General features: G+C 44.9%; 1 protein-coding gene across 1 annotated transcript in view; it reads right to left on the reverse strand.

Moving 5' to 3' along the window:
* Positions 1–223: 223 nt before the first annotated feature.
* The window catches only part of LOC119969676 (microtubule-associated proteins 1A/1B light chain 3A), a 47655-nt gene continuing 35746 nt past the window's right edge, over positions 224–12132 (reverse strand). The window contains exon 4 of the mRNA XM_038803626.1: positions 224–703. Coding sequence (XP_038659554.1) covers positions 541–703 — 163 coding nt within the window. The 3' untranslated portion in view covers positions 224–540. The remainder of the gene's footprint in view (positions 704–12132) is intronic.

Here is a 12132-nt window from a genome sequence, read left to right on the forward strand (position 1 = left end):
ACCTATTGCCTTGTAGCACCCATATTCGATATGCACTTAAAATCAATTTTTAAATCATTGGTAATTTTATATATATATATATATATATATATATATATGTAGATAATATATATAATATATTATATTATATCTCACCCTCTCCATTCAAAGCCATCTGCATCGTTCAACATCAGTCATTATAAGGCCTTGGAACTCCTCATTGTTTCGTTAGGTGGACCATGCATTAATCACATTTGTTTTTAATTATAAATGAAAAAAAAAACACAAGGGAAAAAAGACCAATAGCTAGCAAATAAACAATTGCCAATCATATAGATACAAGTGAGAGAAGGCTATTGTTCAATGTTTTACATGACCCCGGTACACTATGCGTTCGTAGTACTTGTGAGTGACAGGATGCAGGATAGAAATCCTGGTGTTTTGGGTTTTTTTTTTTGTTTTGTTTGTTAAAAACACAGTGAAATTCTCTCTTCTCTCTATCCTTGACCAGTGAACGAAGTCCAGGGATCTTCGCTGTCGGGAGTGCTGACACCGCCGCCTTCAGCACCCAAAGGTTTCCTGAGAGGCGTATACCATGTAAAGGAAGCCGTCCTCATCCTTCTCCTGCTCGTAGATCTCTGAGATGGAGGTCGAGACGCTGACCATGCTCCTTTGGTTGACCAGCAGGAAGAAGGCTTGGTTTGGGTTCAGCTGGAGTCTGCGCCTGTTGAGGGAAGGAGCAAACGCTATTAATCTCTGGGACATGGTTGCTTTTATATTAAAAAAAAAAGAGGAAAACTGACTGGAAACCCTGGCAAAGTCGGTGTGAGTCCAGACGATTTACCTCCAATTCCTGGGGCTCCAGGATAATCCTGATGGGTTGACAACACTCGACCCACCTGAAACGCATTTGATCTATTTTGGCTTGTAGGCAGATAGTATAATGACCCCCTAGTTTGATAGTGAGCTGCCAATTTGGCTTGACGGTCGTGAACATCTGGGCGGCACAGGGGCTAGCATTGCTCCAATCTTGGGTAACAGGGTGTGAGGAGTTTGCACGTCCTCCCCGTGTCTACCTGGGTTTCCTCCGGGTGCTCCGGTTTCCTCCCACAGCCCAAAGACCTGCAGGTAAGGTGGATCGGCCGTGCTAAATTGCTCCTTAGTGTCCAAAGAGATGTGCAGGTTAGGTTGCGGTTGCGGAGATGGACCCGGGGGGGGGGGGGGGGGGGGGGGGAGTGGGCCTAGGTAGAGTGCTCTCTTAGAAAGTCAGTGCAGACTCGATGGGCCGAATGGCCTTCTTCTGCAGTGTAGGGATCCTATGATTCTATGTGAGTAATGGAAAGTCTACATGGATGATTAGCGAGTGCCTCTAGAGTTTGCGGACTAAGCGCTTATAGAGAACATTTTACCCAACACGTGCTGAAATATAAAAATACAATTCCTCAGCATTACAATTAACACTAACATTAGGAATTTGAATGGAAAACATTCAGCGTTTTTTAAAAACGTTACTCCTGAACTATGCATGACTATTCAATATACTACTTTTCACAAACTCAGCGCAACATAAAAGTGCTTTCCAGCCAACAAAACATTTTCAAAAGCGCAGTCGCTGTTGCAGTTAGCAAGTTCCCATAAACAGCAATGCGATAATGAGCAGAGAATGTGTGATATCAGTCGATGGATAAATATAATTTGCAGGACATCCGAAAACAAGCCGCCTGCTCCAGATCAAAATAATGTCATGTCATCCATTCCACCTAACTGAGAGGGCTGATGAGGCCTAGATATAAGGTACAGACAAAACACTAGATGCAGTCGTTGGCAATCACAATAGAAAAGAAGAAAAATGATATTCAGGACCACTAAATGCTGTTCGAGACCAGGACTAGCAGCTGCTAATGGTTGTTAAATATTTATTTCTGAAAGTGTCGCTGTTTCTGTTCAAGATTTTCTTTTGTTTGCGTGAAAAGCAATAATGGGGAAAGTCGATTTTAAAACGACAGACGGTGACTACGGCATTGGGGGGGGGGGAAACCATTGTTGCTCACCGGCCCTCACTGAATCCCTGGGTCTCTCCTGCTCCACACTAGCTGCCTCTGATAAGAAGGAATGAAAGATGATCAGCAGGGGACTCGAGGCAGCATGGTATAAACAGTCATTTGGTGGTGCAGAACTTGACTATTGCTGACAAAGGGAACATGTACCTGACAGCTTGGGGAGCCTTTCTCAGCTAACTAAAGTTGATTTGTCCCTTTTCTCCTGCAGTACAAATTGTGCTTATTTGAAACTTGGCATTCTTGCATTTGTCCTAATGCGTGCAAGATGAAAAGCTTTGGCAACATGTCTCTCCTCTCAGCAATATTTTCATAGCACTTCATCATATCAAGTCAGAAATGTCACAAACTTGGCGTGATGAATTGCTTTGCAATTAAAGTGACTATTATGTTGGCAAGAGTGTTTTTGTATGAAGCAAGATCTCACAACAAAAAAATGGCCACAAGATGAAATAGTGGGTGATTTTGGTGGCTGATTATAAAAGGGAGAAATTATTGGCCATGACACAGGGAGAACATCCTTTTCTTCTAATAATGCCATTGGGCCTTTGATATTCATGGTTATTGGTCACGGAGGAGGAACATTGAAGATCTCGCACCTCATCCACCTTTATCATCACAACATGGAGATTGGTCTTTGAGGAGGCACATTGCAGATCCCGCACCTTATTTGCTCTGAAGCGTCTGATCCGTATTCTCAAGTCCTGGGCTTTGAACATACACCATGGAAGACTTAACATGGTTGCCTGAATATCTGCTTTTGAGGCGGGGTGAGGTAGCTATTTACTTTTTTAACTCTAGAAATGTATCTGTGGCGTGCAGAGGGATCAAAGAAAGATAGGGCTTGCATTTATATAGCGCCTTTCACAACTTTAAGAAGCCCCAAAATCAATTAAATACTTTTTGAGATATAGTCACTACCGAACTGGACAAGACACACCTTAGTACATTTTTGCTCAGCAATCTGAAACAAACACTAGTGATCAAATAATCTGTTTTTAATGAAGCTGGTTTGGGCTTACACCTCTGTTGTCCCTCTATGTAGTGTTGTGGGTTATTTTACATTCAGCTGAAGGGGCTCAGGATTAACATCTGCTGACAGATGACGCAAGCTTTTTTTACTTTATTTCAGCTAATGGATTTTATTAAATTACCTCATGCTCATCCTCAGACTTCAAGAGGCAGCGAGAGAGCACTTTATCAGACCACATCTCAGGCTGCAGCTGACAAAGCCTAATTGTATAAAAGGGCACAAGGACTCCAGCACACTGGAGATTTTACAGTAGCTGTCAAGCTGAACAATTCACTCACATCAGTAAATAACAAATAGTCCTGTCAAAAACAGAAAATACTGGACAATCTCAGCAGGGCCGACAGCATCTGCGGAGAGAGAAAGGAGCTAACGTTTCAAGTCTGGGTGAATAGTTGTAACTGCTGTGTAACACACTATATTGGAGAAGAATTTCATAGAATTCTGCAGCACAAATGGCCACCATTCAGCCCATCAAGTCAGTGCTGGCTCCTCCCCAATACACCTACAACTTTTTTCTGAAGTATTCACTTTTTCTTTGTTTTTTAAAAAATAAATTTAGAGTACGCAATTTTTTTTTTCCAATTAAGGGGCAATTTAGCGTGGCCAATCCACCTATCCTGCACATCTTTGGGTTGTGGGTGTGAAACCCACGCAGACATGGGGAGAATGTGCAAACTCCACACGGACAGTGACCCAGGGCCGGGATTCAAACCCGGGTCCTCACGCCATAGTCCCAGTGCTAACCACTGCGCCACATGCCGCCCCTCTCAAGTATTCACTTAATTCCCTTTTGTAGGCTACAAATGAATCCACTTCCACCAGCCTTTCCAGGCAGTATGCTCCAATCCTAGTGCCATCAAAATTTGGTTGATCGTTTTAGACTGCAAGCATCTGACAGATTTCAGGGCCCCGGTTTGATTCGGAATTTCAAACAATCTGACTGAACGGAAAGGAGACAGAACTGAACCAAGCATAAAACAGAACAAGTGGAAATGCTTTGGAATTCCGTGCAGTGCTACTTTGGAAGCCATATGGTCCAGTTTATTCTCATCAACAACCATGACAGATTGCATTGGGGGCAGTTCAGAGGAGTTCACGAGATTGATTCCAAAGATGAGGGGTTTGCCGTATGAGGAAAGATTGAACAGTTTAGGCCGATACTCACCAAAGTTTAGAAGAATGAGGGGAGACCTAATTGAGGTGTACAAGATGTTAAAAGTTATGGATAAAGTAGATGTGGAACAGATGCTTCCTCTTGTGGGGCATTCAAAAACAAGAGGTCATAGTCTTAGGATAAGAGGCAGCAAATTTAAAACAGATTTGAGGAGAAACTACTTCTCCCAAAGGGCTGTGCATCTGTGGAATTCGGTACCCTAGAGTGCGGTGGATGCTGGGACAGAGAGTCAATTTAAGGTGGAGTTAGACAGATTTTTAATTGATAATGGGTTCAAGGGGTTATGGAGAATGGGCAGGACGGTGGAGTTAAGGCCATGATGGGATCAGCCATGATCACATTGAGGGTGTTAGGCTCGGGGGAGGTTAAATCGCCGACTCCTGCTCCTAGGTCATGCGTTCTAGGGAGGAGATGCTCTGGCTGATTTCGCAATCCAGCTCTTGGTCTGTAGTATTGTAGGTAACAGATGAGGAACATATCAGGCATGATCCAAAGGCGGAGCTGATTCGATGAGCTGAATGGCTTAATTCTGCTCTTATATCTTATGAATTTATTATCTACCATTTATTTTAAACAAATAATTCTTGCGTTTGGTGTCATTTTTAGAATCTTGCTTCTGTCATTTCAAACTATTCTCCTTGACCTGATACATAAGCGACATCTTCCCAGAGTACAAAAGCATCACTATTTCTTTTGAGCAGATTTTTAAAAAATATTTGATAATGAGCGCATGTCACCATTATTCGCTGAAAGATTCAGTAATTTAATAGTCCCTTGGTGGTACAGAACCTGAGTATTGCTGAAAAGAAACATGCCGTTGAAGCTTTCAATTTTGCACTCATCGGGACAGAGGAAGGGCAGCAAGTACACCAAATTTCAAAGCGAACAACAATTTACGCTGCACGAGAAGTGTTGATTGGTTGGCGAGTAGACTGTTGGTCAAGGCACTGTCACGGAGACGCATCGGGGAACGCTGTCCACTTGCCAACCAATCAGCACCTTTTGTCATGCAAAATAATTGCTTGTCCTGATGAGTGCAAGATGAAAAGCTTCAACAACGTGTCTCTTTTTTTTCACCAATACTCAAGTTCAGCTCTTAATGATCACAAATATCTTCATCCACGTCCATCTGATACCATATCCCATTCTCTGATTACAATCAATCATTGGTTTATTTTACTGACGGATTTAACCCTTACTGTACAGGACAATCTGGAAATTTTGAACAAGAAAGCAGCTCTATTCTTAGGGCACAGTCTTGATCTTTAAAACTTGTAAAGCATAGATTCCTCAGTTAATGAAAGTATGTTAAACACGTTATGGTGAACAAGAAGCGATGGGAAATTAGATCAACACAGAAAACAGGCAAAACATCAAATACTGATGGGATTTCCTCACTGCTCAGTGAGTGAGCAATTGAAAATATTTTAGTCTATCTGTTTTTTGCCAATGACGGGCGTTAATTTATTGTTTCTCTCTTGTATTTACGGCGGGGTGGGGGAGGGGGTTCTGTTTTTTTTTGTTCTTAGAATTTTCTGTTATTGTTTTATTTTTTGTGAAAGTGAAAATTTGAATAAAAATTATTTTTAAAAAAAGAAAATATTTTAGTCACAAAAACGCATTAATTCCCAAAAAGCATATTATTAATGATCACACTATACTTTGTAGCAAGTAAATAAATACACAAGTTTTCTTCAAAAAATTTGATTTGACAGGAATAGTTTTCGAAAAAATAATTTAATACAGGACTGTCCTGAAATAGAAACGATTTTCATGTCTATCTACAAAATGCAATTTCAGTCACTAAACCCCTCTCGGTACAATGGTAGTCGAATTCAGGAAGCAAAACTGGTCATCGTAACAGGAGATTGAAAATACAATATCGAATGGGCGTGAATTAAGGCATTTTTAATAATTAATCACTGCATGTTTTGACGAACAAATTGATTCAGGAATCACTTGGGAATTGTAAAATGGAGACAGGTCATCCAGAGTAACTGACTGATATTAGTGTCTATCTTCCACATGGAGCCGAATTCCATGTCCTTGCTCTCATATCACTTTAATCCCGCGACCCCATTTCTTCTCAAATCACTTGATAGTCTCCTCCGCTTTCATGAAATCAACTCCAAGTCTTTTCTGATCATTCCTGATGCCAGGCAACATTCTCGTGAGTCGGCGCCGCACCCTCTCCACCCATAGGATAGAATCCGTATGACCCCCACAGCGCAGAAGGAGGCCGTTCGGCCCATCGCATCGGCACCGACCCTCTGAAAGGGCACCCCGCCTGGGCCCACTCCCCCACCCTATCCCCGTAACCCCACCTAACCTGGACATCGTTGGACACCAAGGTGCAAATTTAGCACGGCCAATCCACCTAGCCTGCACAACTTGGGAGGAAACCGGAGCATCCGGAGGAAACCCACGCAGACACGGGTCGAACTCCACACAGAGTCACCCAAGGCCGGAATTGAACCCGGGTCGCTGGCGCTGTGGGGCAGCAGTGCTAACCAACAAACTGCACACCATTACCATAAAATTCTTCCTCTAAGGTAGAGTCCAGTATTGGTGCTTAGTGCTTCAATTATGTTCTTACTAAAGTTTTAAATATAGTTTTACCATTGCATCTGGGCTATTAGATATAATAGTTTTAGCATTAAATCCAATATTCCATTTGCTTTTTCAAAACGAAAATACCCTGCACATCCATCAAGTCTGCTCACAATAATGCTGGAAATGCGAGAACGAGTATTAAAAACCTCTTTTCTTTTGGCAGTGCACACAGTGTTAGGGGAATGTACCTCCTCTCCAATGGACCCCAAAACATTTAGTTATTGTGCGTGGCCAGTTTTCTCAGTGTACAGTGTCGTTAATGCATTTTACACGCTGTGAAATGTGGTATTTATTACAGAATAAGGCCCGAGTGGCATCTTCCAGCCCGCTGCCCAGCCACACACAGGAACGTTTCGACAGCCCATCCTTGAAATAGATTTCAGCTTGAAAAATATTGCATTTATATAGCACCCATCATGACCACGGGACAGTCCCAAAGTGCTTTCTTTACAGCTGGTGAAGCACTTGTGAAGTGCTGTCACCGTTTCCATATAGGAAACACAGCATACAATTTGCACACAGTAAACTGCTACAAATAGCATGTGACAACAACCATCTAATCGGTTTGTCTGATGGTGATTGAGGTGGAAACATCGGTCAGGGATGACTCCCCTGTTCGGAAAACAGAAAACGCTGAAAATACTCAACAGCTCTGGCAGCATGTGCTCAGAGAGAAACAGAGTTAATGGGCGCGGGATTCTCCATTTCTGAGGCGAAGCGTTGACACCAACAGAGAATCCATGGACTTTTACGACAGAAAAACCGGCGCTACACCTGGACCGATCCCGCTACGGTTGAGGGGTTAGCACCGGTGCCGAGCGGAACACAATCGATTCCAATCAAAAACGGTACGGGGTTCGCCAGGTCCGTGATCGACACTCGGGAGGCTGACAAGCTGTAGCCACACGTACACATTATACTCCCTACACACATCCCAGCCAACAAGAAGGCTCTGGTTGTGCTGGAGCGCGCCCACACAGCTGATGGGTCGTCTGGGGCCAGAGGTCACCCGGGCGGGTTCCCTGGGGGGGGACACCTATACGACCCAGGGCACCAGGTTCAAAGTGCGCTGTCAGCGGCGTGCGCAGCTGCATGGCTGCGGCAATGGTGCTCCGTGCCCGTTCACCCCGACCCCACAGCCCACCTCCTGGCCACCCCCCACTACTCTCCCCAGCCCTGGCAGACGCCCCCTGGCCAGCAGCACAGCTGCCAGCAAACTATAGCGATGTTGGACCCCTTACGTACCCCCTCTCCCTCAGCAGCCTCCACGCCGGTTTCAAGATTTTGGAACTCAGCCCGTCGGAGACGGAGAATCACGGAGGCCCCGGAGAATACCGGGTCGGACCGGCTAATGATATGCAAATGGTGCCTACTGTACGTGTGGCGTGAAATGCATTGACGCCATTTTCGAGGTGACGGGGAATCATACTTTGGCATCAAATCGGCATCTGCCGCGGTTTTGATGTCGGAAACTATTCTGCGCCCAATCGCGTTTCCCGATTTCGGCATTGGTTAACGGAGAACCTCACCCAATGTTTCAGGTCAATGACCTTTCATCACAAGTCTGTTCTTCTTTGAACTGGTGCCATGGGAACTCTTGCATCCACCCGACAGGGCAGATGGGGTTTTGGTTTAAGGTCCGACAGTACTCCCTCAGTCCTGCATTGGAGTGCCAACTTACACATTTCTACCTGTGTGCCGTTGAACCTGTCTGTCTACACAAATGTGATGCATTTTGACTGCCTCTCCTCTTTCCCAAAGGGGACTGACATGTAAGTATCAAAGAAAGAAAATGCTGGCCAATCTCAGCAGGTCTGGCAGCGTCTGTGGAGAGACGGCGGGGCTAACATTCCAAGTCTGGATGACTCTTTATCAAAGCAATGCCCATCCACCACCACTCTCCTCCGTCTGGCTGAACTTGTCCTCTCTGTACAATTTCTCCTTAAAAAAAAATCCAGCATCCACAGTAATTTGTTTTAATGATGGGCAGCAAGGTGGCGCAGTGGTTAGCACAGCTGCCTCACGGCGCCGAGCTCCCGGCTTCGATCCTGGCTCTGGGTCAGTCCATGTGGAGTTTGCACATTCTCCCCGTGTCTGCATGGGTTTTGTCCCCACAACCGAAAGATGTGCAGGCTAGGTGGATTGGCCCTGCTAAATTGCCCCTTAATTAGAAAAAAATCAATTGGGTACTCTAAATTTATAAAAACAAAATTTGCTTTAATGAAAGAATTCCTGACGCTTGAAAAGGTCAAATTTGAACTGAGGGGAAGGACGGAGGGGTTCTACAATTCATGGACGTTATTCCTGATGCACCTTCGAGAATTGGATCACATCGAACATTAGTGGGGTTGGGGGCTCTATGTGTTAATGGTGACTTATGGGTGATTCTTGATTTCTCTTTGTCACTTGTTTATGTTAACATGCGGGCTAATGTTTGGGGGTTTGGTGGGAGGATGGGATCGTTGTTATTGATATGGGGATTGACATTACATTCGTTACGGATTATTGTTTATCGTTGGGTGTAAATCTGGGAGAAAATGTGATACAGGAGAATAAAAAAATATTTTTTAAAAATGAAAGTACATTGCCCAAGTATATAAACTTGACAGGATAATCTTATGTACACAAAGTGTACACTCGGTCCATCACTTTTTATATATATTTTTTTTTTAAGTTGTCCTCCTTAGTCCAGAAGAAGGTTAAGATGAGATTTAATAGAGATGTTCAAGATGTTGAATGGGTTGACATAGTAAAGATAAAGCGTTTTCAGCAAGACCATCCTCTAATTTGTTTTGTAGTCCTCCAAGGGTTGCGGGCATCGTTGGCTCGGCCAGCATTTATTGCCCATCCCTAATTGCCCTTGAGAAGGTGGATGCTGAGTCACCATCTTGAACTGCTGCAGTCCCTGTGGTACAGGTGCACTCACAGTGCTGGAGGGAAAGAATTCCAGGATTTTGACCCAGTGACAGTGAACGGCAATATATTTCCAACTCAGGATGAGAAGTGACTTGGAGGGGAACCTCCAGGTGGTGGCGTTTCCTTGTGTCTGGCGCCCTTGTCCTAGAGGTCACAGATTTGGAAGATGCTGTCGAGAGATCCTTGGTGAGTTGCGGCAATGCATGCTTTAGATGGTGCACACGGCTGCCACTGTGCGTCGGTGGTGGAGGAAGCGAATGTTGAAGGTGGTGGATGGAGTGCCAATCAAGTGAGTTGCTTTGTCCTGGATGGTGCCAGGCTTCTCAAGTATTGTTGGAGTTGCACTCATCCAGGCACGTGGAGGGTATTCCATCATACTCCTGACTTGTGCCTTTTTGACAGTGAATGGGCTTTGAGGAGTCATGGGGCGAGATATTCTCCATAGAATTCCAAGCCTCTGCCCTGCTCTTTTAACCACAGTATTAATGTGGTGAGTCCAATTCAGTTTCAGGTCAATGGTAACCCCCAGGATGTTGATAGAGGGGGATTCAGCAATGGCAATACCATTGAGTGTCAAGGGGTGATAGTTAGATTCTCTCTTGTTGGAGATGGTCAATACCCAGTCCTTGAGTGACACGAATGTTACTTGCCTCTTATCAGCCCAAGTCAGGGTATTGTCCAGGGTATTGTCCAAGGTCTTGCTGCATATGGACATGGACTGCTTTAGTATCTGAGGAGTCACTTTTTTAAATTTAGAGTTCCCAATTATTTTTTTTTCCCAATTAAGGGGTAATTTAGCGTGGCCAATCCACCTACCCTGCACATCTTTGGGTTGAGGGGGTGAAACCCACGCAAACACGGGGAGAATGTACAAACTCTACACAGACAGTGACCCGGGACCGGGATCGAACCTGGGTCCTCAGCACCGTAGGCGGCAGTGCTAACCACTGTGCCACCGTGCCGCCTCCAGTATCCGAGGAGTCACGAATGACATTTATTAATAATAATAATAATAATAATCTTTATTATTGTCACATGTAGGCATACATTTAACACTGCAATGAAGTTACTGTGGAAATCCCCTAGTCACCACAGTCCAGCACCTGTTCGGGTACACTGAGGGAGAATTCAGAATGTCCAATTCACCTGACAAGCACGTCTTTCGGCACTTGGGGGAGGAAACCGGAGCACCCGGAGGAAACCCTCGCAGGCGCGGGGAGAACGTGCGGACTCTGCACAGACAGTGACCCAAGCTGGGAATCGAACCTGGGACCTGGGTGCTGTGAGGCAACAGTGCTAGCCACTGTGCAATCGTCAGTGAATATCCCCACTTTGACCCTATTGGGGCGGTTGGGAGGTGGGACAGTGAGGTGCGGGGAAGGTCATTGATGAAGTAGCTGAAGATGGTTGAGCGTCGGACACCACCCTGAGGAACCCCAAAAGTCTTGAGATAATTGACCTCTAATGACCACAGCATCTTCCTTTGTGCTAGGTATGACTCCAACCGGTGGAGAGGTTCCGCCCCTGATTCTTATTGACTCCAGTCTTGACCCAGGGATCCTTGATGCTCCAGGCAGTCCAGTCAAATGCTGCATCGATGTGAAGGGCAGTCACTCTCGCCTCAACTCGCTCCTTTGGCCATGTTTCGACTCAGGTTGAAATGAGGCTCGGAGTATCGCGGCTCTTGTGGAACCCAAACTGAGCATCAGTGAGCAATTTATTGCTGAGCAAGTGCCGTGTGATGGCACTGTCGATCCCGTTACTGATGACCGAAAGTAAACTTACGGTGCAGTAATTGGTCAGGCTGAGTTTGCCCTGCTTTGTGGGTACAGGCCATACCTCGGCAATTTGCCAGGTAGCTGCCAGTCTGGCAGCTTTACTGAACATTTTGCCTCAGGGCACGTCCAGTTCTGGAACACAACTCAACTCCTCAGTACTACTGTCAGAATGCGACAAGGCCCAAAGCCTGGAGTGTGCTGCCTGATAGGGCGGTGGATGCAGATTCAATAGTTTTAATTGGGAAATTGAGTGGTGTGAAGGGGGTAAAAAAAAAAATTCAGGTTCAAGGGAAATGGGACTAATTGGATTGCTCCACCAAAGAGCCAGCACGGGTACAATGGGCTGAGGGCTTCCTTCAGTGCTGTAGCAATCCCGGATACGACTGGATATTCAAGTGCAACTTAAAACACAAGTTTTATTTATCAATTTCCCACCAGCTTCCCACATCAGTGATGCGTTACGCTACTTCGTGTAGCATAAGCTGCTTCCTTTATGTATGCTTTGACAAAGGAAGCTCCAAACTATGAAATGAGCTTAACTTGTTTATTGAACTATTAACACAGTTCTTAAATAAGTTTGAC

This window comes from Scyliorhinus canicula, chromosome 7 (genome assembly GCF_902713615.1).
Source record: "Scyliorhinus canicula chromosome 7, sScyCan1.1, whole genome shotgun sequence".
NCBI classification, from domain to species: Eukaryota; Metazoa; Chordata; class Chondrichthyes; order Carcharhiniformes; family Scyliorhinidae; genus Scyliorhinus; species Scyliorhinus canicula.